Source organism: Plecotus auritus (genome assembly GCF_963455305.1).
Source record: "Plecotus auritus genome assembly, chromosome: 7".
Classification (NCBI taxonomy): domain Eukaryota; kingdom Metazoa; phylum Chordata; class Mammalia; order Chiroptera; family Vespertilionidae; genus Plecotus; species Plecotus auritus.
The window spans coordinates 94,988,453-95,009,948 of NC_137774.1; the positions used below are offsets into that span (position 1 = coordinate 94,988,453).

At 46.4% G+C, this 21,496-nt stretch overlaps 1 protein-coding gene across 1 annotated transcript in view; it reads right to left on the reverse strand.

Annotated features, from left to right (window-relative positions):
• Window positions 1-21,496, reverse strand: part of MYH16 (myosin heavy chain 16) — a gene marked incomplete at its 5' end in the record, with an annotated part of 58,998 nt that overhangs the window by 27,254 nt on the left and 10,248 nt on the right. Inside the window, 12 exons of the mRNA XM_080679577.1 lie at window positions 376-603; window positions 1,928-2,101; window positions 4,829-4,910; window positions 6,227-6,363; window positions 11,889-12,009; window positions 13,215-13,332; window positions 13,703-13,790; window positions 14,684-14,742; window positions 15,515-15,641; window positions 17,392-17,571; window positions 19,249-19,419; window positions 21,082-21,350. Coding sequence (XP_080535703.1) covers window positions 376-603; window positions 1,928-2,101; window positions 4,829-4,910; window positions 6,227-6,363; window positions 11,889-12,009; window positions 13,215-13,332; window positions 13,703-13,790; window positions 14,684-14,742; window positions 15,515-15,641; window positions 17,392-17,571; window positions 19,249-19,419; window positions 21,082-21,350 — 1,754 coding nt within the window. The remainder of the gene's footprint in view (window positions 1-375; window positions 604-1,927; window positions 2,102-4,828; window positions 4,911-6,226; window positions 6,364-11,888; window positions 12,010-13,214; window positions 13,333-13,702; window positions 13,791-14,683; window positions 14,743-15,514; window positions 15,642-17,391; window positions 17,572-19,248; window positions 19,420-21,081; window positions 21,351-21,496) is intronic.

Sequence of the window (21,496 nt, forward strand, 5' to 3'; positions counted from 1 at the left end):
AATTGCATTTAATTAAATTAACATAACTCCATTTGGTCCTGCTGGGTGGCTCAGTTGGTTGGAGTGTCATCCTGTATACCAACAGGTTGCATGTTCGATTCTCAGTTAGGGTACATTCCTAGGTTGCAGGTTCAATCTCTGGTTGGGGTGTGTGTCGGAGGCAACTGATCAATATTTCTCTCTCGCATAAATGTTTTTCTTCTCTCTCTCTCCTTTCCTCCTTCTCTAAAATCAATAAACATATCTTCATATGAGGGTTTAAAAAAATATCCCCATGTAGCTGGTGGCTAGGCTCCTGGTGTGGCCCCTGCAGGGTGAGCGAGCTGGGATTCCCTGACCCTGAGAGGAGCGTGGTTGTGCTCAAGGCCATCTCACCTGCTTCTCCTTCTCTGTCTTAGCCAAAGTGGTCTCAAGGCCCTCCAGATCACGCTTCAGGTCACTAAGCTCCCCCTCCAGCTTTCGCTTGGTGGCACTCAGGGAGGCAGCTGTGCCCTCCTCTTCTTCCAGCCGCTCCCGCATGTCCCCAATCTGGCTCTCCAGCTCCATTTTGGTCTTCATCATCTGGGTCAGGCGCTCCTCCGCATCCATTAGGTTATCTTGTTCCTAATGGAAAAAAAGAGCCCCAGTCAAAATTAGGGGTCTAGGCACCCACAGGGGACCAAGATGGTGGGCAGTCCTTGGGCTGACAGGACGTGCCCCCTCTCCCCCAAATGTGTCCTGAGGTTGGACAGGGGCTGGGCTAGCTCCGAGCTCCTTTGCGATGTGTACAACAAAGTATAGTCTAGGAGTGTGGGCCCCAGATCAGTTGTAGCACCTGAGAGTTAGTCCGGATGCTAAATCTCAGGCCCCAGGTGAGACCTACATTTGAATCTACATTTTAATGAGATCCCAGGTGATCAGATGCACCTTAAGGTTTTATCAGAGGTGGAGCTGTCAAAAGTCACACAGGCAATAAGTGGAAGAGGAGGGACAACCTGGGGATCCACTGGGGTCTCCCCAAGATGGGGTCAGTGGTATAAGACAACAACTAGTCACAGAGGCAGAAGACTGGCCCAGCAGTGTGACTTTTGTTCATGACATAACTTTACTGAAATTCAGATCTTTGTCTGCAAAATAAGGGAAACAACACCGTGAGGCGTAAAGGGATGGAGCTCATGAGGTGCTTCTGTAAGTGGAAGATTCTTTTATTACTGTGGTCTCAACTCAGGCCCAGTGTTCCCAAACATAAATTAAGGTTCTCAGCTTGAGAAACTCCTCAAGAGTGTTAAGAAGATGTGAAGAAACTATGCTAAGCAAGAAGGACCCAAGATAGAATCGAACCCCTCGCAGTTGTGGGTTTTCTACTGATGGGCTTGGGACCTTGATGAAGTCTCTAAATGTTGGTCAAAGTGAGTTTTCTACCCTGTAAGATACATGTGAAAATTGGGTATCTTAAAGGGTGTTTGTGAGGGTCAAATCAGGGAAGGATCCTTGGTAAACCAGGAGGGTCACAGCAGTGACTGCAGTCATTATATTGGAATGCAGGGAGGGGGGCATTGAGTCAGGCACCCATGGAAACTAGATCATTTGTTCTTTCTGCTGTGTTTGCACTTGACAGGCAAGGAACAGTAGGCAAAGAGGGCAAATTCCCAAGGTCCTACAGCAGACCCAGACTCACTTTGGGGGCTTCTCCCACCACATCTTGTCTGGACAACCCTCTCAGGGCCAGCATATCTGTGTGTGCTGAGGGCAAATAAGACTTTGATAGAGACATTTTGGTATTTGGGTCAAGGATGACATTACAATGAAGAAAAGAGAAGGCTGGAGGCACACAATTCTCAGGAAGCTCATCCTCCCCTCCATCTAGGGCATGATTCATGGCAACCCTCGAGGTCTGGACAGTTGCCAAGGCCCCTAGCTCCTGTCCCTCCCTCAGGGCCTCACGTACGGCCTGCAGTTGGATTTTGAGGTCGTTCTTCTCCTGGCTGAGTGTGGCCACCTTCTCCTCCATATCTTTGACCTTGGTTAGCAGCTCTTGTGTCTTGGACATGGCATTCCTCAGCTCTTCCTCTTTGGCCTTCATCTCCTCCTCTTGCCGGGCCACATTCAGAAGTGGCTTGACCTGAGCAATATCATAGAGTGTTAGGGAGATGGGGCGGAAAGCAGCTCTTGCTGCAGCTGTGAGGAAGAGCCCTCTTCCATAGAGACCAAAGCATGTCTGGCCTCCACAGAGAAGGCCCATCCTTCTTAAGATCAATCCTCAGGATGCTCTTTGATCCCAGGAGACACAAAGTTAGATGGTCTTCAGTATCTAGCTGCACCCAGTGTTTACACCAGTTTTGTAAATTGTGTGTGCTTGGAGCCCTGGCTATATACACAACTTGGCTTCCCCTTGCTTTTCTTCCTTATTGAGTGCCCTATCTATCTATCTATCTATCTATCTATCTATCTATCTATCATCTATCTATTATCTATCTATCTATCTATCTATCTATCTATCTATCTATCTATCTATCTATCATCTATCTGTTCTCTCCCTATCTCCATCTCTGTTTTTTTTTTTTTAAATCTTTTTATGTCTCTCTGTCTGTCTCTCTTGTGTCTGCTCTCCAAAGTGGCAAAGTTCGAATAAACAGGTTATGTAGGCACTACAACTTGCAGCTGTCACACCTTTTTTCAGTGAAAGTGTGTTTTTCTCTGCTGACTCATCCAACCTGGCTTAGTTAAATAAGATTAGCATTTAGTCAGTATACTAAGAGTAAAGGATTTTTGTTTTGTAGTATGTTTTTACTCATTAGAATAGCACCTTGCCCTGAATGTTTAATTAGTGAAGTTTTACTTTATAGTAAAGAACAGGGAAGCTTCCAGGCTCTGTCTCCTTGTCATCTGTGATCATTGTGTCTGGTTGAAAGACCCTAAGAGCTGTTGGTCTGGGACTTTCTAAATGGTAATCTGTACACAAAGGGGACAGGTGAGATGGATTCCAGCACTGCATTGAAACCCTTTGATGTTTATTGTTACATAGTTTCTTTAAAATAATTATCTATACTAATAAAGGGTAATATGCAAATTGGTCATGACGCCCTTACAGTAACAACCAAACAGCAGGCTGCGTGGGGTGACCAGGCCAGCAGGGGGGTTAGTGAGGAACCACCAAATGACTGACCAGCAGGCTGTGTGGGGCAACCAAGCCAGCAGAGGGGGCAGTGAGGGGCGACCAGGCCGGTGTGGGGAGGCAGTTGGGGGTGACCAGGCTGGCAGGGGGGCAGTTAGGGGCAACCAAGCCAGCAGAGGGGGGCAGTTGGGGGCAACCAGGCCGGTGGGGGGTGGGCAGTTTAGGGGCAACCAGGCCGGCAGAGGGGGGCAGTTAGGGGCAATCAGGCTGGCAGGCAGGTGAGCAGTTAGGAGCCAGCGGTCTTGGATTGTGAGAAGAATGTCCCCTGAGGTGTCCTGGAGTAGAGAGGGTGCAGGCTGGGCTGAGGGGACATTCTCCGCCCCCCATGCATGAATTTTGTGCACCGGGCCTCTAGTTAATAATAATAACATAATTTTTTAGCCAAAACCGGTTTGGCTCAGTGGATAGAGCGTCGGCCTGCGGACTGAGGGGTCCCGGGTTTGATTCTGGTCAAGGGCATGTACCTTGGTTGCAGGCACATCCCCAGTGGGAGGTGTGCAGGAGGCAGCTGATCGATGTTTCTCTCTCATCGATATTTCTAGCTCTCTATCCCTCTCCCTTCCTCTCTGTAAAATATCAATAAAATATATTAAAAAAAATAATAATAACATAATTTTGAAAAAAATTTTAAAAATGAAAAAGAACTTGTCAAATTCATAATTTTATGGATGCTATTTGCTTAGGATGAGATTAGAGCAGGTTAAGGAAATGAAGTTTCCTTTTAAAATAAATTTTCAAGATAAAAACAGTGAGTTGATATAAAGGAAAAAGCTGTCATTGAACAGGTGGGAACGTGTCAGTGATGATGAACTTTGAGAATGCTCATCTAGGACCCTATGCAATGGCCTGTGTGTGGGCACATTTGGGAATGCAGAACTTACTATTCTGCATTCAGAATTTGTGGTCAGCACCAATTGTTTGAAAGCACTTTTTCTATGGGAGGGAAAAGAAGCTTCTGTGTGTGCTATGGGGTGTTCACAGCCACCCGAGATGACCTGGAACCTGTCCTAATTCTCCACAAGGCTGCCCCCTGAGACCAACATTCTCCTGTCTGTTGAGTGTGGCAGCCCTGCACCTGGCTCCTCTGGTGCCCAATGGTGTGTTCCCTCTCAATGGGGGCCCCAGGTGTGATGCATAACCTGATGTGATTCAACCTGCATGCAGTAGGATGGTTCCTGGTCTCCTGCATTGGTTGAGGATGGCCTGGCTGCTTGGGGCACCAGCAGCCTCTTCACCTGGCTGACTCACACTGTCCTCACTGCTCTCTTGGAAGAATCTGGGAAATGAGATGTCAGATCTCATGATTTCCTGAGGCCACCCCAGTTCTGAAGCCAAGGACTTCACTAAGGGAGTTGAAGATGTCTCAACTGCAGGGGTGGGGCACTGATAACTAAGCCCACTTTCTGCAGCAGAGTGGGGGGCTCCTCTCTAAGTGTATTTTATTTTTAGGGATGAGATGAAAGGCGGGAAGACACTATGATTTTTCTGAGGGAGGAATTAGCCCCTGTCTGGAAGGAGGCTAGACTCCTCTGTCTCCAAGGCACTCTCATTTTTAGACTGTCCCTGCAGCATCCATGGCTTTTCACCCCCAAGAGGCACCTTTTTCTAACTAGGACTGAGGTCCCCGGCCCACAGACAGCAGCAATCCCGGCTGGCCTAGCCCTCAGCCCTCACCTTGTTGTAGAGCTTCCACCAGCCCCAGAAACGCAGCTCTAAGAACTTGCGAGTGTTCCGCTGGATGACTTTCAGGCCAATTCTGCAAAAGAGAATTCAGGGTTGCATGGGTTAAAATGCAGGTGTCAGGACCTGGCCTCCCAGATAGAACTATTCCTGTCAGACAGCATAAGGCTGAGACAGACTACTCATTTCTTCCTGCATTTCCCTTCCTTTTCCTCACCGGAAATCACCGATTGGTCCCTAATCCCATACATCAGCAGTCTTTGGGATCCACCCTTTCTTGTCCCTTGCACTTTCATTTGACGGACTTTTACCAGTGAGTTCCTGTGCACCAAAGCCTTGGGCTGGCTTGGGTTGCTATCACTCAGCCCCTAATCCATGTCCCTGCCTTCAGCTGGGCCTGATGCTGGATATCAGGAGTTCATTACTGTTATTATTTATCCATTGCTATTATTATTACTAATTCTATGACCACAAATTGCCAGAGTCAGTCACAAGTCAAGCAGGGCAGCCTGATATATTTTCTAATTACTGTTTTAGGGAGCTGACTGAAAAACAGGATTCTGAGGGCAGGGATTTGGAATGAGGATTTCTGGGATCTAATCCTGACTCTGCATGAACCTGGCCCAGTTCCTTAACCCCTCTGACCTCAGTTTCCACATCCATAAAATGGTGGTACTGGCCCTCCCACTTCCCTCTTACAGCATCATCATCATATGGAGCAAGTAAGGGGATGGCTGTGAAAGTAGCTTATACACTGTAGGGAGAAGGGTTTATGTTAGGTGGTCCCTGTTATGAGTTCAATTTAGTCTCTTTCAAAAGGTATGTTGAAGTCCTAATCCTCAGTGTCTATGAATATGACCCTATTTGGAAATAGGTCTTAGCAGATGTAAAATTACTGGGGTTAAGATGAGTTATACTAGAATAGAGTGGGACCCTAATCCAAGACAACTGGTATCCTTATAAAAAGGAGGAAGATTTGAAGACAGACAGAGAGAAGAAGGCCATATGAAGACAGAGGCAGAGATTGGAATGAGGCCAATAAATGCCTGGGGCTACCAGGACTGAAAGAGGCAAGAAAGGTTCCTCCTCTAGAGCCTTCAGAGGAAGCATGGACTTCCAACACCTTGATTTCAGACTGTTGACCTCCACAACTATGAGAAAATAAGTTTCTGTTGTTTTATGATACCCAGTTTGTGGGCTTTGTTATGGCAGCCTTGGGAAACTAATATAAGCCCCCAAACAGGGTTCTTTGGTCCAGCAAAGACATTGGCACCTCACTGCACTGTGTCACTAATGGAGCTGACCACTGTGTGTGTGGTGGGGTTCCTGGTCATTTTGTAAGGATGTATGTGGCTTCAGTGATCCTGCCCCATTGGTGTTCGTGTATGCTACCTTCGTTCCAGCATCTTCTTGAACTCAACCCTCATAAGGAAACCCCGGAGCCGACACTGTAACATCGTCATGATCTTGGCTAGACGGTCATCTCGCATGTCCTCGAGCTTGGCCAGGATGCCTGCTCTGAAGAATACCTAGAGGAAAGACACACTTATCTGAAAATAGCCCAGCTGTCACCAACAGTAGCAACTTGGGAGTGGGGGTTAAAATCAAAGCACCAGAGGTTCAGAAGGGTCTTTAAGAGTTAAGAGACACAATCTGGTGCTGGTATTTGAGGCCCCTCAGAATCAGCTGGCCCCAGCCTGGATACCTCCAATAGCAGGGCCACTGCCAGCCTCAATGTTTAGTTCCTCTGGCCCTTGGATTCTCCTATAGGCTCCAGCCCTGGTCTTGCACTTACTAGTTGGGTCACCTTGGACATGTCTCCTCACATCTTATGGCCTCAGTTCCTTATCTGTGAAATGGGAATGTTGATCCTTCCCTTAGATGGTTGTTATAAGGATTAAATAACAGGCAGAAAAGTACTTTTGTAACTATGAAGCTCTGAGTAAGGTATGAGATCCTTATAATCCCCACTGCTGTGATTGCTTGGCAGTCCGGGTGTCAAGGGGCCTCCCTTTTTTACCACCATGCAAAGCAGCCTGGATAGTCATGATCCCATGGGAATCTGGGAGTGGAAGAGGGGATAGTGATCAGCTGGGGGTGGGTGGTGGGTGGTTGACTTTCCAGAAAGGAGACAGAGTTGTACTAAGGCTGCACAATTTCAGTCATTCACCTCTTGTGTGTCAGTGGGACTCATCCCTAGGAAAACAAGACTAGCAAAATGCAAACTTTGGTCACAAGATAACATTCACCCCTCCTCCCACTGCACCTGTAGGACCTCTGATAAAAAAGGTGTTGGCAAGGATGTGGGTCAAGGGAAAGTTGAGTTGGTTCAACAGTTTTGGAAAATGGTTTGGCATTCTCTCACTCTGCAATAGGCAACTGTCCTCCTCAGCATATATCTCAACTCTGGCTGCACCTGGAGGCTTTGGAAAGATGTGGATGCCTGAGTATAGGTGATTTCAGACAATTTCTGGGGCAGGGCTCAGGCACTGGTGTTTTTAACCGCCCCCCCCCCCCGCCCCCGATAATTGTAATGTGCAGTCAAGGTTGAGAATTTGTTCTAGAGAAAAATCCTACATATTGACCCATGGATAAGGATGTATACAGTAGTATTGAGAAGATAGTTTTAGTGTGACCACCTGAGGCAGTATGACATGGCAGTGAAAGTGAATGGGTGTCAAGTACCAATGAACAAGGATGAATCTTAGAAACATGATTAAGTGATAAAAGCATGCCACAGAAGAATATATCAACTATGATACGTTCATGGAGCTCAAACCAGGCAAAACTTGGGGCCATATGTGTATGTTATAAAACTATTTTTATAAAGGCAACTGGATGGTTAACATTCACGACAAGGGTTACTCATAGGGGTGGGGAAGAAGGAGAGGAAAGAGATACAAAGATTAAGTTCTGGGTTTTTAAGTGGGCTTATGAGTGGTCACTTTATTAATAACATCTTTTTGTCCTTTCAATAGGACATGATAGAAACTTCTAGAAGGACAGAAGGAGCCAGTCTTTTTTTTTTTTAATTTACTAAATCTTTATTGTTCAGATTATTATAATTGTTCCTCTTTTTCCCCCCATAGCTCCCCTCCACCCGGTTCCCACCCCACCCTCTGCCCTTACCTCCCCGCCCCACTGTCCTCATCCATAGGTGTACGACCTTTGTCCAGTCTCTTCTCGCACCCCCACACCCCTTTCTCCCTGAGAATTGTTAGTCCACTTCCTTTCTATGCCCCTGATTCTATTATATTTACCAGTTTATTCTGTTCATCAGATTTTTTACTCACTTGATTTTTTAGATTCACTTATTGATAGATATGTATTTGTTGTCCATAATTTTTATCTTTACCTTTTTCTTCTTATTCCTCTTCTTAAAGAGTACCCTTCAGCATTTCATATAATACTGGTTTGGTGTTGATGAACTCCTTTAGCTTTTTCTTATCTGTGAAGCTCTTTATCTGCCCTTCAATTCTGAGTGATAGATTTGCTGGGTAATCTTGGTTGTAGGTTCTTGCTATTCATCACTTTGAATATTTCTTGCCATTCCTGTCTGGCCTGCATAGTTTCTGTTGAGAAATCAGCTGACTATCGTATGGGTGCTCCCTTGTAGGTAATTAACTGTTTTTCTCTTGCTGCTTTTAATATTCTCTCTTTGTCTTTTGCTCTTGGCATTTTAATTATGATGTGTCTTGGTGTGGTCCTCTTTGGATTCCTTTTGTTTGGTGTTCTGTGTGCTTCCTGGACTTGTAAGTCTATTTCTTTCACCAGGTCGGGGAAGTTTTCAGTCATTATTTCTTCCAATAGGTTTTCAGTATCTTGCTCTCTCTCTTCTTCTGGCACCCCCATAATTCTGATGTTGGTACACTTGAAGTTGTCCCAGAGGCTCCTTACACTATCTTCAAATTTTTGGATTCTTTTTTCTTTTTGCTTTTCCGGTTGAGTGTTTTTTGCTTCTTTGTATTTCAAATCTTTGACTTGATTCTTGCGTTCCTCTAGTCTGCTGTTAGGTCTCTGTATAATATTTTTTATTTCAGTCAGTGTATGTTTAATTTCTAGTTGGTCCTTTTTCATATCCTCGAGGGTCTCGCTGAATTTATCGGCCTTTTCTAGGAAATTCTTGAAAAACCTTATAACTGTGGTTTTGAACTCTATATCCAGTCGTTTGCTTTCCTCCATTTCTTTCATTTGTGATCTGTTTCTTTGTCTCTGCATTTTGGCTGCTTCCCTGAGTTGATAGAGTGGCTTTGTGTGCTAGGTGTCCTATAGGACCCAGTGGCTCAGCCTCCCCAGTTACCTGAGGTGGACACTCTTGGTGTACCCCTTTGTGGACTGCGTGTACAGCCTTGTTGTAGTTAAGTCTTGATTGTTGTTGGTATCACTGGGAGGAATTGACCTCCAGGCCAATTGGCTGTGAGGATCAGCTGTGTCTATGCTGGGAGAACTTCTGTGCTGGAGACAGCCTTATGAGACAAGACTTGCAAAATTGCAAAATCCTCTGTGCTCAGCTTGGATGGGGCGGAGTCTCAGGGCTGAGCATACAGCCTTGGCTTCCCGTCAGCCCTGCTCTCTGAGGCCCCTGGGTCTCAGTGTCTCTCGGTAATTGCTGCAAGTACCTCTGAGAAAAAGCTGCCCTCGAGTTTCGCCCACTGCCAGACAGTCCAGTTTCTCTCCCAATGAATCTGGATTCCCAGATTCTCACCTGGAACTGGAGTTCAGTGCAGTCGGGAGCTTCTGTCTTCCTCCCACTAGAGAAAGCCAGCAGCGCACTCAGCAGTCAATCCTCTCTGGGAGTACTTGCGCGTGCGCCTCCAGACCTCTGCCTTTCGCAGCGCCCCTGAGTTTCCATGCGCTCCTCTCTTTTCCCGACAGTCCAGACTTCCCCCCGCATGAGTCTGGGACCCCAGGGTCTCACCCAGAACTGGGGTTCAGTGCAGTCGGGAGCTTCCGTCCCTCTCCCGCTAGAGATAACTAGCCAGGCACCCAGCCGCCTGTCCTCTCTGCGCGCGTGTCTCCGTACCTCAGCCTTTTGCAGCTCCTCTGAGTCTCCGTGTGCCCCTCTCTTTCCTTCTAGTTGTAGAATTTCCACTCAGCCAGCTTTCCTGTGGTTCTGGATGATGTCCGTTCTGTCATTTAGCTCTAGTTTTGAAATTGTTGTGCCAGGCAGCAGTTTAGGTGTTCACCTGTGCCGCCATCTTGGTTTCTCCTCAGGAGTCAGTCTTTTGGCCTCAGCCTTCTTTGGATGTCCATGTGACTTTGGCCAAGTCACTCTTCTTTCGGGGGGACCATGGTCTCTCTTCCCTCCCAGTGGGAGTGTAAGACCCTAAGTCCTCCCAGATCTCAGAGTCCGTAATTCTATATGTGGGGCAAGGGGGTAGAGCCCCCCAACTAAATCCTTTATGTGGATGCTATGGACACTGACAGGAAAATAACAGAAAAGAATACTCCCTTCTGTTCCCCCCCCCCCAGCCCCGCCAAAAAAGAACACCCAGGGAACTAACCATCATAGGGTAAAATATTTGATATTTCAAAATTAATTGGCACTGAAGTTTGGTCTTTGAGGGGGCAGTGGAACATGTGGCTGGAAAGTGGGGCCCACATGGGCCAAATTGGGGACAAAGTCATAGTTTATAGGCAGAATCACCCTGTTCTCTGTTCTTCCCCAGCCACCAGAGCCTGCCTGGGCCTCGGAGCAAAGCTGTTCACAGCAGCCCTGGGCTTTTACCTGGACCTGAGGTGCCCAGTGCAACCCTTGAACAATAGCAAGATGCAATCTGTTTGCTCATGTGGTAGCTGACATAGTGGTGATGTCATCCCTGTTTTTCTAGGTCACATGACCTGCAGTCATAGGGCCTGAGGCCTGCGCTATCCTGCCTAGTTCTATGACATTGGACATGTCACCTCACCCCACCTCCAGGCTTTCTTATGTTTTCCAGCTGTCAAAGGTGGGGTGGGGGAAAGAGCCTGTCTTCGAGGTTCTCTCCAGCTCAAGTATTTAATGATTCTGTAACAAAACCTGGAGTGTTCCTGTAAGTAAAATTAGTTACCCCTAGCACATATTAATTGGGAAGGAGGCCAAAGCTAACAGTTCTGGAAGATGCTAGAATAGTGTTACAATTCTGCTAATACCCACTGCTGCAAAGCAATCTCCAGGGAGCTTAGGATGCCTGTTCTGTTTATTGGTTTAACCCTAGAGCTGAGAATCATGCCTGGTATGCAAGACATTCCATGAGAATTTGCTGAGTGATCAGATGTGTTGACTGCACATGCATGCTGGAGCCTTCACGTGCATTGAGCCACACCAGGCCTGTGGAAAAGCTGCACTAGCCTGGGCCACCCATGAAACCAGGAGAGGCAAGTGACCTGCTCCAGGCTACACAAGAGGCAGGCTATGAGCCTGACCCTCTTGACTGTAAAGCCAGTGCTCCTCCCATGTCACCCTGGCTGTCACGTTGGGGTGCAGTCTGACCAGGTAGCTATAGATGGACACTGTGCACTGTCAACCTGGCTGGCCCTAACAATCCTGACAGTACTCTGTGAGACCAGGAAGTGAGACCGACAAAGGACAGCCCAGGTTCTGTGAGTCGGGATCAGGTGGCTGCCCCATCTGAGTCAACCCAGAATTATCTGCCAGCTCAGGGCTGGGGCTGTTGGCGTGCGTGGGCTAGGATTATGGTGCTTAACCTGAAGACCTGAACCACACATGTACTGCCATGCCCTGGTCAAATCCAGGACCTTGATTCTGATGGGCTCCTTTTATTTTTAGAAATCTGGGGTCATACAATCCTAAGAAATATCCTACCATTTATTGAGTAGCATTCTGTCTGAGATGGATTTTCATGTATGTTACTTTTAGTCACCCCAAAGTCCCATGAAACTGACCTTATGAGCCCTCCTTTTTCACAGGAGGAAACTGAGGGTCTCACTAGCCAAGAGGCTTGTGCAAGACAGGAAACTGGCCAGTGGTGGAGCTGGAATTCACACCTTGAAGCTCACCTTCTTAAAACAAGGCGGAGTGTTATAGGGAGGGTGCACCACTGGAAGACCCTACCTTGGTATGTCCAATTTTGTATTCATTTGCATCCAGGTCAATGGACCCAAGCAGCAGCTCTGAGGCCTTCTTGTTGTCTACGAATCCCTGAGGAATCACGTTGGGGTTCAGCACTTGGTACCTGTCAGGAGAGGGTAACAACAGTCATGCAGTCAGTGTCATCTCCAAGCTGGCAGCATGAAAGCTTGTCCATTCAGTTATCCCTTGATCTATGGCATGGCCCTTGAGTCAGGGGATAGATTTCTTTTACAGATGCCACAGCAGGCAGATAGATGTGTCTGACAGGAGACGTTGGGGACTAAATGTTAGTGTGGGTTGAGGTTTCAGGGGGGAGGTGTTTATAGAAATGAAGACACCAAACTTTTTCTTTTCTTCCAGGCATAGGAGAACTGCTTATTTTTCCTGACCTGTAAGCAGCCCCTTTTGTAATCTTGGATAAGTTCTCCCCCAATTAGGGACTTCAGATGACTTGGACAGGATGACCTCAGATGACCCTTCTTACTCCATCAATCTGTGGTCACATGCTCTAGCAAGTAGAGAGGGAGTAGAAGTAAAATAATCCAAAGATGGGGTCTTGGTTTGGGTTCCCCCAGAAGTAGACCCTGAGACCAGGATTCAAGTGCAAGTAGTTAATTGGGAAGTGGCAGAGTTGGGAAGTGGGGTGGGAAGCAAATAAAAGGCATGCTATCAAGCCAGTTATTACAGCAGGCAACTGGATCTTAATCCTGCTGGGGACACTAGGAGCATTGGTGAGTTGGAACCTGCTTCTGCTGGCTCATAAGAGTGAATAGTGTGCTTCTCTTCCCAACTCCACATTCAGTGATGCCACATTGGTAGCTTGAAATCAGCTGTGGTGGGAGTATTTACACCATGGAAACAGGCAGACACTAGAAATCAGGATTTCCTTTTAAAAAACAACAACAAAAAACTTGGAGGCCCATTGTTAAACATTTACCAGCATGTTGCTATGTGATCTGACAGCCAATATAGGACATACCTCAGAATTACCCCATTAGAAGGGTGAGGGGGCTGAAATATTTATACACCAATGGCCCTTACTCATTGGTTGAAGGCTGCTCCTAGGGAGGCATTAATTCCTGATACTTTCAGCCTGCCAAGTAGCAAAGTAGGCCTCAGAAGCCAGAGAAAGCCCTCAGCAAAGAAATGCAGATGATGGCAGTTGAAACTTGGGCCAGTGTATACTGAAGTAGGAATAGTGAGGCAGCATATGTCTTCATACCCATAGTGTCTGTGACAATGGGATTATATTTGTCAATAGTCAATCCCTGGAAATGGTCAAAGTTCTGGAACATACCACTCACTCACCTCTGTTTGAACTCTGGGTATTGCAGCCTGTTTGGGAAGCCCTTCCTGCAAATACGGATACCTTCCAGGACTCCATTGCAAGCCAGCTGGTGCATGATTAGGTGGGCATCCACCACGCCTGCCAAGAGGGAGTGCACAGGATGGGAAGTCACTACTCTGTGGTGGGACAGGCCACTTGCCACTTAAGAAGACTGAACTGAGTATCCACTACATCAACCCCAGTCTCCTCCTATCACTGCCCAGGGGTCCCTGTTCCCCACAATTCAGCAAAGTCCCAAAGGCTCTCTTGAATGTGACTTCTGTCTGGGTGGACACCACTCTGCTGTACAAAGCAGCTAGAACACAATTTTTGGATTATCCATTGTTGGGGATTCTTTCATGCCCCATTTAGCCCCAAACATTCCTGGTTACTGGACTTAATTTGGAGCAGACACCAAATTCACAGATCCTGAGAACTTTCAGCAGGGATATACGTCCCCGTGATATACCTGATTGCTTGAACTCATTGGGTACAATACAGCGGACAAAATGAGGAGCAGTGCTATGGAGGGTGGTCATCAGCTTGTTCAATTGCTCCTGGGGATGGAGGAAAAATTAAAATGAAGAGTGAGTAAATTTGGCACTGGTGTTGCAGGACACTTACACTCAGGAGAGGTATTTATTTAATTAAATTAATTAAATTAAAATTAAAATCCAGTTCTTTCAATCACAGCATCCACTTTCAAGTACTCACTAGCTACATATGGATAATGGCTACCATATTGGACATCATATTGGAAAGAAGAGAACATTTCTGTCATTGTGTAACGTGCTGTTGGTGTTCTTGGAGGTCCAGTGACTTGCCAAAGGTGACATGATTTACAAGAAGCAGGGCCTCTTCTGATTCAGGACTGGATCATTAGAAAATCTTGGCAGTAAAAGGAGCCATAGTGCCTGTGTGTGGACCAAACCCTGTCCATTGTTAACCTCCCTACTAAACAATTCCTCCTCCTCTGCTTGGATCCTCCAATGAGGTGACCCATTTTGCCTTAGGACAGCTGATTCTTGGGAAATATTAAAATCTTTCTTTGTGTAACATCTCCTCATTGGCTGCACTTCTGCACTTTAGAACATGTTTCCAGTAATGCCCAAACTTTGTGGAAGAAGACATGCTAACTAACTCTAGGTCACAAGAGCTGCTTAGCCATTGATATCTCCACTTGTCATGTTGGGCAAGTCCCATCATTCTCTGGGTTTCAGTCTGAAACTAGACTGGACCTCTCTGAGGCTCTTTTCTGCTCTACTGTCCTGTGGATCTGTGACCTCTTCAGAAGGAAACATACTCCTCAAATGCAAGAGGCAACCATAGTCATAGAAATGAAATCATCCTTTCCTTGGTTGTGAGGTGGAAGACATACCACCATACCATTGAAAGGGGGGGGGGGGCGTGCACTGAATGTAAGGTGGACTCTGGGGCAGCCCCTACTTACCCTGTAGAAGTTGGAGACTGTCATGAAGGAGGAACCTCTCTTCTGCTTCTTGCTTCCAGCTGAGAAAGAGAGACAATACATTTCACATCAGCACCCAGCATGGGAGGCTGTCTCAAGGATATGCATTCTCTGGTTTTAAAATTTGTTTTGGACTAGTTAAGGTGGGGTCCTCCCATCAGGAAAATGAGATCTACCAGGGAGTGGGCCAATGGCTGACTGTGACATCATTGCCAAAAGAAGTACTGTGCTCCTTGGAGGGTGTGTAGCCCTTGGTGATTTAGGGCTGGAACAAGGGGACAAACTATTCCCATCACCTGGGGAAGAGGAAGAGCACACAGACAATCTGAAGAATTGCATGTTGGTGGTGAAAACATCTCTGAGTCAAAGGAGATTTGCAGTTCTTGCCCCACTGAGTGGCAGCCCAATTGGGCAGCCCTCACCCAGAATGTTCCCCTATGGGCCACACAACCTGGACTGGGCTGGAGGTAAGTCTGGGCTTGGCATTTGCCTCAGACAAAGGCAAGTAGGGAGCAGAAAATAAGCACAGAGCTTCTGGGTATCAACTTTTCCAAAGCAGTATTGTTCCACCTACAGGTGATATGGACCAGATGATTGATTCAGTTGATGGAAGCTCTCAGGTTGCATCTGCATCTCTCTATGGTAGTATCCTGCATGGCCTACCTTAAGCAACATGCCATCCATCCATCCATCCATCCATCCATCCATCCATCCAACCAGAGTTGAATGAAAAAGTTTTGTTTTTTCCTTTCCTTTTGGCCACAAAGGGGCATCAACATAGGGAGATTGGACACAACAAGGGTTCAGCCATACCTGGAGCCTCCTCTTCTTTGAAGAGAAGGGCCAGGATTGCCATTGTCGATTTCTGGAACAAGCCCACCACTGTTTCATTCAGGGGGTCTTTGTTCTTCTCTAGCCAGCCTGTGATGTTGTAACCCACCTGGAAAGGGGAAAATTTCAGTAATTATATTTCTACCTATAACTCTATCTACTCTCAGTTCCCAAGACCAATCTCCCACCTCCTGGTACTGCCATTCTTGTCCCAATGATTCCCTGGAGTCTTGGGATATCCCACATAGAGGTCCCATCATCTGCTTTCTTGGGCATTTGCAGTTTACCTGTCTAGGACACCCAACCTCTGGCCTTTGCCCACAAACCAGGACTCCCAGCTGCTCTCTGCTGGGCTGTGACCTTATCTTGCATGTCTTGCTTTGCTGGCCACATTGAGCCTTCCTGACCACTGGATCTTCTTCTACTCAGGTGATAGGATATTACTGTCAGTGACTGGCCTCCCTGTGAGGGCATTTGGTCTGTCCTTGCTGAGGAGCACATATACCCTGGGCCATTGCCTGGTGGAATGAGGGGGCTTTACTTATCCATTTCTGGGGGTTCCATTGTGTCCAGGTAATTGGAAGTCTATGAATTTCTATTTCCCATTTGCCATGTGGCACCAGCAAGAGAGGCAAAGAGGAAGGAGCCTTTCAGATCCTTCCATTGAGTACTGAGAAACAAGGGAGCAGACGAGAACACTAAAGTTTGGGTTTCTTATGTCCTATAGAGCATAGATGTTTGTCATCTCCAGGCTTTATTTTAGAGCCTTCTTGGAAGTGCAGAGTCCTCATTTGACTTTGAATATTCCATTGCTTCTCATTTCAGTGTGGGAGATGGGTGGAACACTGCAATTCAGCCTCAGGCCTGCTGTTTGCTCTAGATCAGGGGTCCTCAAACTTTTTAAACAGGGGGCCAGTTCACTGTCCCTCAGACTGTTGGAAGGCTGGACTATAGTTTAAAAAAAACCACTATGAACAAATTCCTATGCGCACTGGGGGCCCGGGACGAGTTGGCTGCTAAGCAGGACAGGCAGCAGCACCCGGCGGGCCGGGTAAATGTCCTCGGCGGGCCGCATGTGGCCCGCGGGCCATAGTTTGAGGACGCCTGCTCTAGATGTTGGCACTATTCATTTTGTGAGTAATTGACATTGTTATGGTTGATGAGATTATAAACTCTTGGTCCCAATGCTCAACCCAACTGCAGCTTTCCTGGTAGCTCTGGTGCTAAGGCTACTGTTTCCTGCAGTTAAACCCAAGGAGGGTCAATAAACTCTAGTGGTAACAGGAACATTGGCATTTATGGCAATACTGAAATCCCAAGGAAGCCAAAGATTCTTATAAACTGGGTGGACAAATGTTGTCTCCCCTATGAATTATTCAAATAGAACCTGAGTCCTGCTTGCACTTAATTTCCCCCTTCCCTGAGGACTGGTTTGTCATGAGTGAAAAGCCACTTCAGAGATGTCTCCTTGTTGGTTTGGCAGCCACAAGATGTCAGAGGGATGAGTTAATCATTTAGGGAATGATTAATGGGCTCATGGAATTTTTTTTCAAGTTTTCTCATTTCTGACCAAGACTGAAGTTCACCTGTCAAACCAAGGGTCATATATAATGGTGTGGTCCTGGCAGTTCTGAGGGTAAAAACTTTGGTCACTCCCTAGTAGGCATCCTAGGCTGGATATCTTTTGAATTCTCAGATGAAGTGATGAAGTATGAACTGGAGTTTATGTCAATGAGCTGATCACCCTGTTTTATCATGGGTGTACTAGTTGGAGGCAGGAAGCCTCAGGGAGGGTGTGTCAGGACCTATAATAGGAAGAAGAAACAGCAGCCAGTAGGTGGTCACAGGATAATACTCACAGTGCCTGCATAGTGGACGAGCTCAAAGTGGGCCTCAGGCCCTTTGCCCTTTCCTCCCTTGGGTTTGAGGAAGTTGTTAGACTTGCCCAGGTGGTTGTCATATAGGGCTGCCTTGAATGTGGCATCGGTGGCCTTGGGGAACACACACTGCTCCTCCAAGATGGAGAAGATGCCCATGGGCTAGAAGAGAAGAGGAATGGATAGCATTAGAGGAGGGCACAGGATCACAAAGGGGACACTTTGGTATTGGCCTGGGATTAGTGGGAGGGGTGCCTCACACACCCTGTGGCCAGGAAGCAGAGCTCTGGGAATAATGCCTGGCACTTCATGGTCTGATCTTCAAATGCCATGGCCATTTAAACTTGAAAGAGGCTAGAATTTATGTAGTCCAGTAGAAGGGAAGACAAGTCTGAAGGGAGCAGGTAGCTCCCCAGATGTTAACCCCATCCATACAGTGGTGCTAGGTAGGTTTGGCCCTCAGAAAAAGGGTGAAATCGGTAACACCTGACCTCTCTGTGTTTAATTTATCTACTTTTATCTACTCCGCCTCAATGACATTCCTGACTACCCAGGGGCCTCATGTTGTTCTAGGTCTCTGCTTACACAAAAAAGGGGTGCTCATAAATGTTATTATTGCTTTAATATTCCCCATGCTATGGGAAGTCTGGATTTTTAGAGAAGACTTCTGGAAGAGGGCAATGCTTAACCCCAAAGCTCAAGCGTGAGAACATTCTAGGCTCTGTGACAGCTGGACAGGGAGATATTTGCAGGTGTTGGGGGTGGATGAATCATGTATGCAGCCTGATTTTGGAGACTCTGTTTTCCTGGAGGGTTAAAGCTTAGCCCACATCGGAGACCCCTGGTTATCTTTAAAAAAATATATTTTTATTGATTTCAGAGAGGAAGGGAGAGGGAGATAGAAACATCAATGATGAGAAAGAATTGATCATTGCTGCCTCCTGCAGGCCCCCCACTGGGGATTGAGCCTGCAATCAAGGCATGTGCCCTGACCAGGAATTGAACCATGACCTCCTGGTTCATAGTTTGAAGCTCAACCACTGAGCCACACTGACTGGGCACTGCTGGCTATCTTGATGATAGATTCTCTATGGTGGGCTTAAGGATGAGCCTAAAAGACAAGATATGTTCTTTCTTTTTTAATTTTTAAACTTTTCACTTTGATATAATTTTAGGCTTGCAAAAATAATGTAAAGCATTCCTATATACCCTTCATCCAACTTCTCCAAATGTTAACATAAGTTACTCTGTACAATAATGAAAACCAAGAAATTAACATTGGTGTAATACTACGAACAGACTTTGTTCAAATTTCATCTATCCCATCAATGTCCTTTTTCTATCCCTTTTCCGAATTTAATCAAACAATATCTATTCTTGAACTAAGCCATTTGCTAAACCACCAAAATCCCTATCATGTGATTACAGGAGAGACTATTAGATTGCCTGGGCTAGAGCCCAACTTCTCCACTCATAGGTTGTATGACCTTGAAAAAGTGACTTCCCTTCTCTGTGCCTCAATGTTCCCCTATGTGAAATGGTTATAATAATTTATTCCCCACATATGGTAGCTTGTGATGATCCAATGAGTTAAGGGCTGCAACAGCCCAACTAACCGTGGTCACTATAGTCACTGATATACCCATTTTGCAGAGAAGAAGCTAGAGGTCAGAGTCAAGCATGTCAAACTTGCAGGTCAGATCAACCAAAGTCATCAGCAATATTGCTGACTGCCCTGAATCCAGGTTCTGGCTCCCTGCAGACCCCAGTGAAATTCCCTCCTGATGTGAACTCTGGTCCTGGTCTCTCTCCAAGCCACTCCTTTGAGGAGCAGGTTACCTTTTCCAGGAGGTCGATGCAGGCCTGCAGGTCGAGGCCAAAGTCTATGAAGACCCATTCGATGCCTTCCCTCTTGTACTCCTCCTGCTCCAGCACAAACATGTGGTGGTTGAAGAACTGTTGCAGCTTCTCGTTGGTGAAGTTGATGCACAGCTGCTCGAAGCTGTTGAACTGAGTCAGGAGGACAAAAAAGAGGGGTCTCAGCCCAGACCCTGACAGAGCCTTTCCCAGGACCAAATGATGAGCCACAAGCAGAGCTAAAATCTGCCAAGGGCCAATCTGTGTCGGCCACTGTCTCAAGTGCCTTTACACCAATCACCTTGTCAGTGGCTCCATCAGCCTTGTGAGAAGCCCTTCTCCATTACCCTCCCTACAAAGAATGAAACAGCTTGAGCATGTGCCCCTGGCCACACAGTACTGCCAGGACCAAAACATAGGCAGCCAGACTCTGGCCTGTGTAGTTAACAAAAATGTTTGTGGAAAAAACCATTTTCTTTCCAGGGATGGAAATAATTTGAGATGTTTTTATAGATCTGACCCCTGTTCTGCCTTTGGACAGTTCTCTCTCTGTATAGTTTATCTCATTCCTCATCTGTAGAATGAAGGCATTTGAGGAATTTATAAGCCTTTCTTTTTAAAAGCCAGAGACTACTTTCTCTGAATGAAACCCTATGCTGAAGCCTCATATGAAAAACAAGTTTAAGTAGAGGTGCCATTGAAATCACAGAGCAATATGCATGCATCAGACCCTGGGCTAAGCTGCATCTGCTCAAAAACCTTACAAGGCAAGAATGGTTGGCGTTCCCATTTATAGACGGGGAAACAGAGGCACATATAGCTTGGAAATGGCCAAGCTGGGATTTGATTTCTGTTTGTTCATTGCACACACTCTGCTATTGGCACAGGGTGTCCTCTTTCTTTCCTAGTCCATTCCTGATGACTGTCAATGGCTGGCCAGGACTCTAGGGAGCATAGTTTAGACACTCTAAGGCTCTTTCTACCTATGAAATTAACTTATTCTATTGTAGACAGCAGCCAGATTATCCTTTTAGAACCTGAAAGAAATTGGGCTAAACTGTTTTTTAAAAAAATCCATCTGTGGCTAGTAGAAATCTTAGAATAATAGGATAGCAGGGCTGAAAATAGCCTTAGAGATGATCTCTTCCAGCCTGTTCATTTTAGAGTTGAGAAAACTGAGTCTCAGAGAGGGGTAGACACTTTCCTAAAGCAACACAAGTTGACGGACAATCTGAGTTCGGAATCAGTCTACCGACTCCTAAACATGCGGCTTCCAATTATAGAGGCAAAATCTTCCTGACCCATAATACTAGTCTTATGATGACAACTGAGTCTCATTTCTGTGGGCAAGAAGTGGGAGGCCACTAATGTGTTGGTAAATCAACTCTCTCGTCTCTCTCTCTCTCTCTCAAAAAAAACCACAAAAAACAAAAAACAACAACAACAACACACACACACACAAAAACCCCAGAAAAAAACAAACCTGATTTGTAGTGTTGGCCAATTTCCATGGTATAAATACACCAGGGCCATATATCAACATGATGTCAACTGGCTCACAAAATTCCAGAAAATTTAATAATCAGCTCTTGCGAGCCAGTACAGGCTGGCTCCAGCACACCTCTCATTCTATCCATTATCATTCTTTATGACTAGGCAAATGAAGACGAACCTTTCTGGAGGCCAAAAGTTGGAGACCCAGGAGCAAACTGAAATTGACCCATTCCAGGTCCAAGGTGAGATGGTGGTGAAAAGAAGCTTATAAAGGGAGGATGGCCACCCCAAAGCAGAAATAAAAGGCAAAGCCAGGCACACCTCAAAGATCTCAAAGCCGGCAATGTCCAGCACCCCGATGAAAAACTGCCTCTGCATCTTGGTGTCCAAGGTCTTGTTGATCCTGACCACTAACCACTTGAACATCTTGTCGTAGACAGCCTTGCCCAGCGCCCCAATGGAGTTGTTGCATTGTTCCATGTTCTGGCCCTTTTGCACAAACTCGTTGCCTACTTTGACCCGAGGCCTGGTGATGCCCTTTTGGAGTTCCCCGGAATTGAGACCCATGAGATGGGCGACTTTGTCAGCCACTGAGCAGGGATGGAAAAAAAACACACAGGTGAGTGAAAGAAGAATGATGCCCTGACATGGAGAAACTTAGTATGGTCTATTTTGTGATAGGAGGTGAGGGGAGGGTGGAGGAGACCGATGTTGCCAATGAGAAAACAGAGGTCTG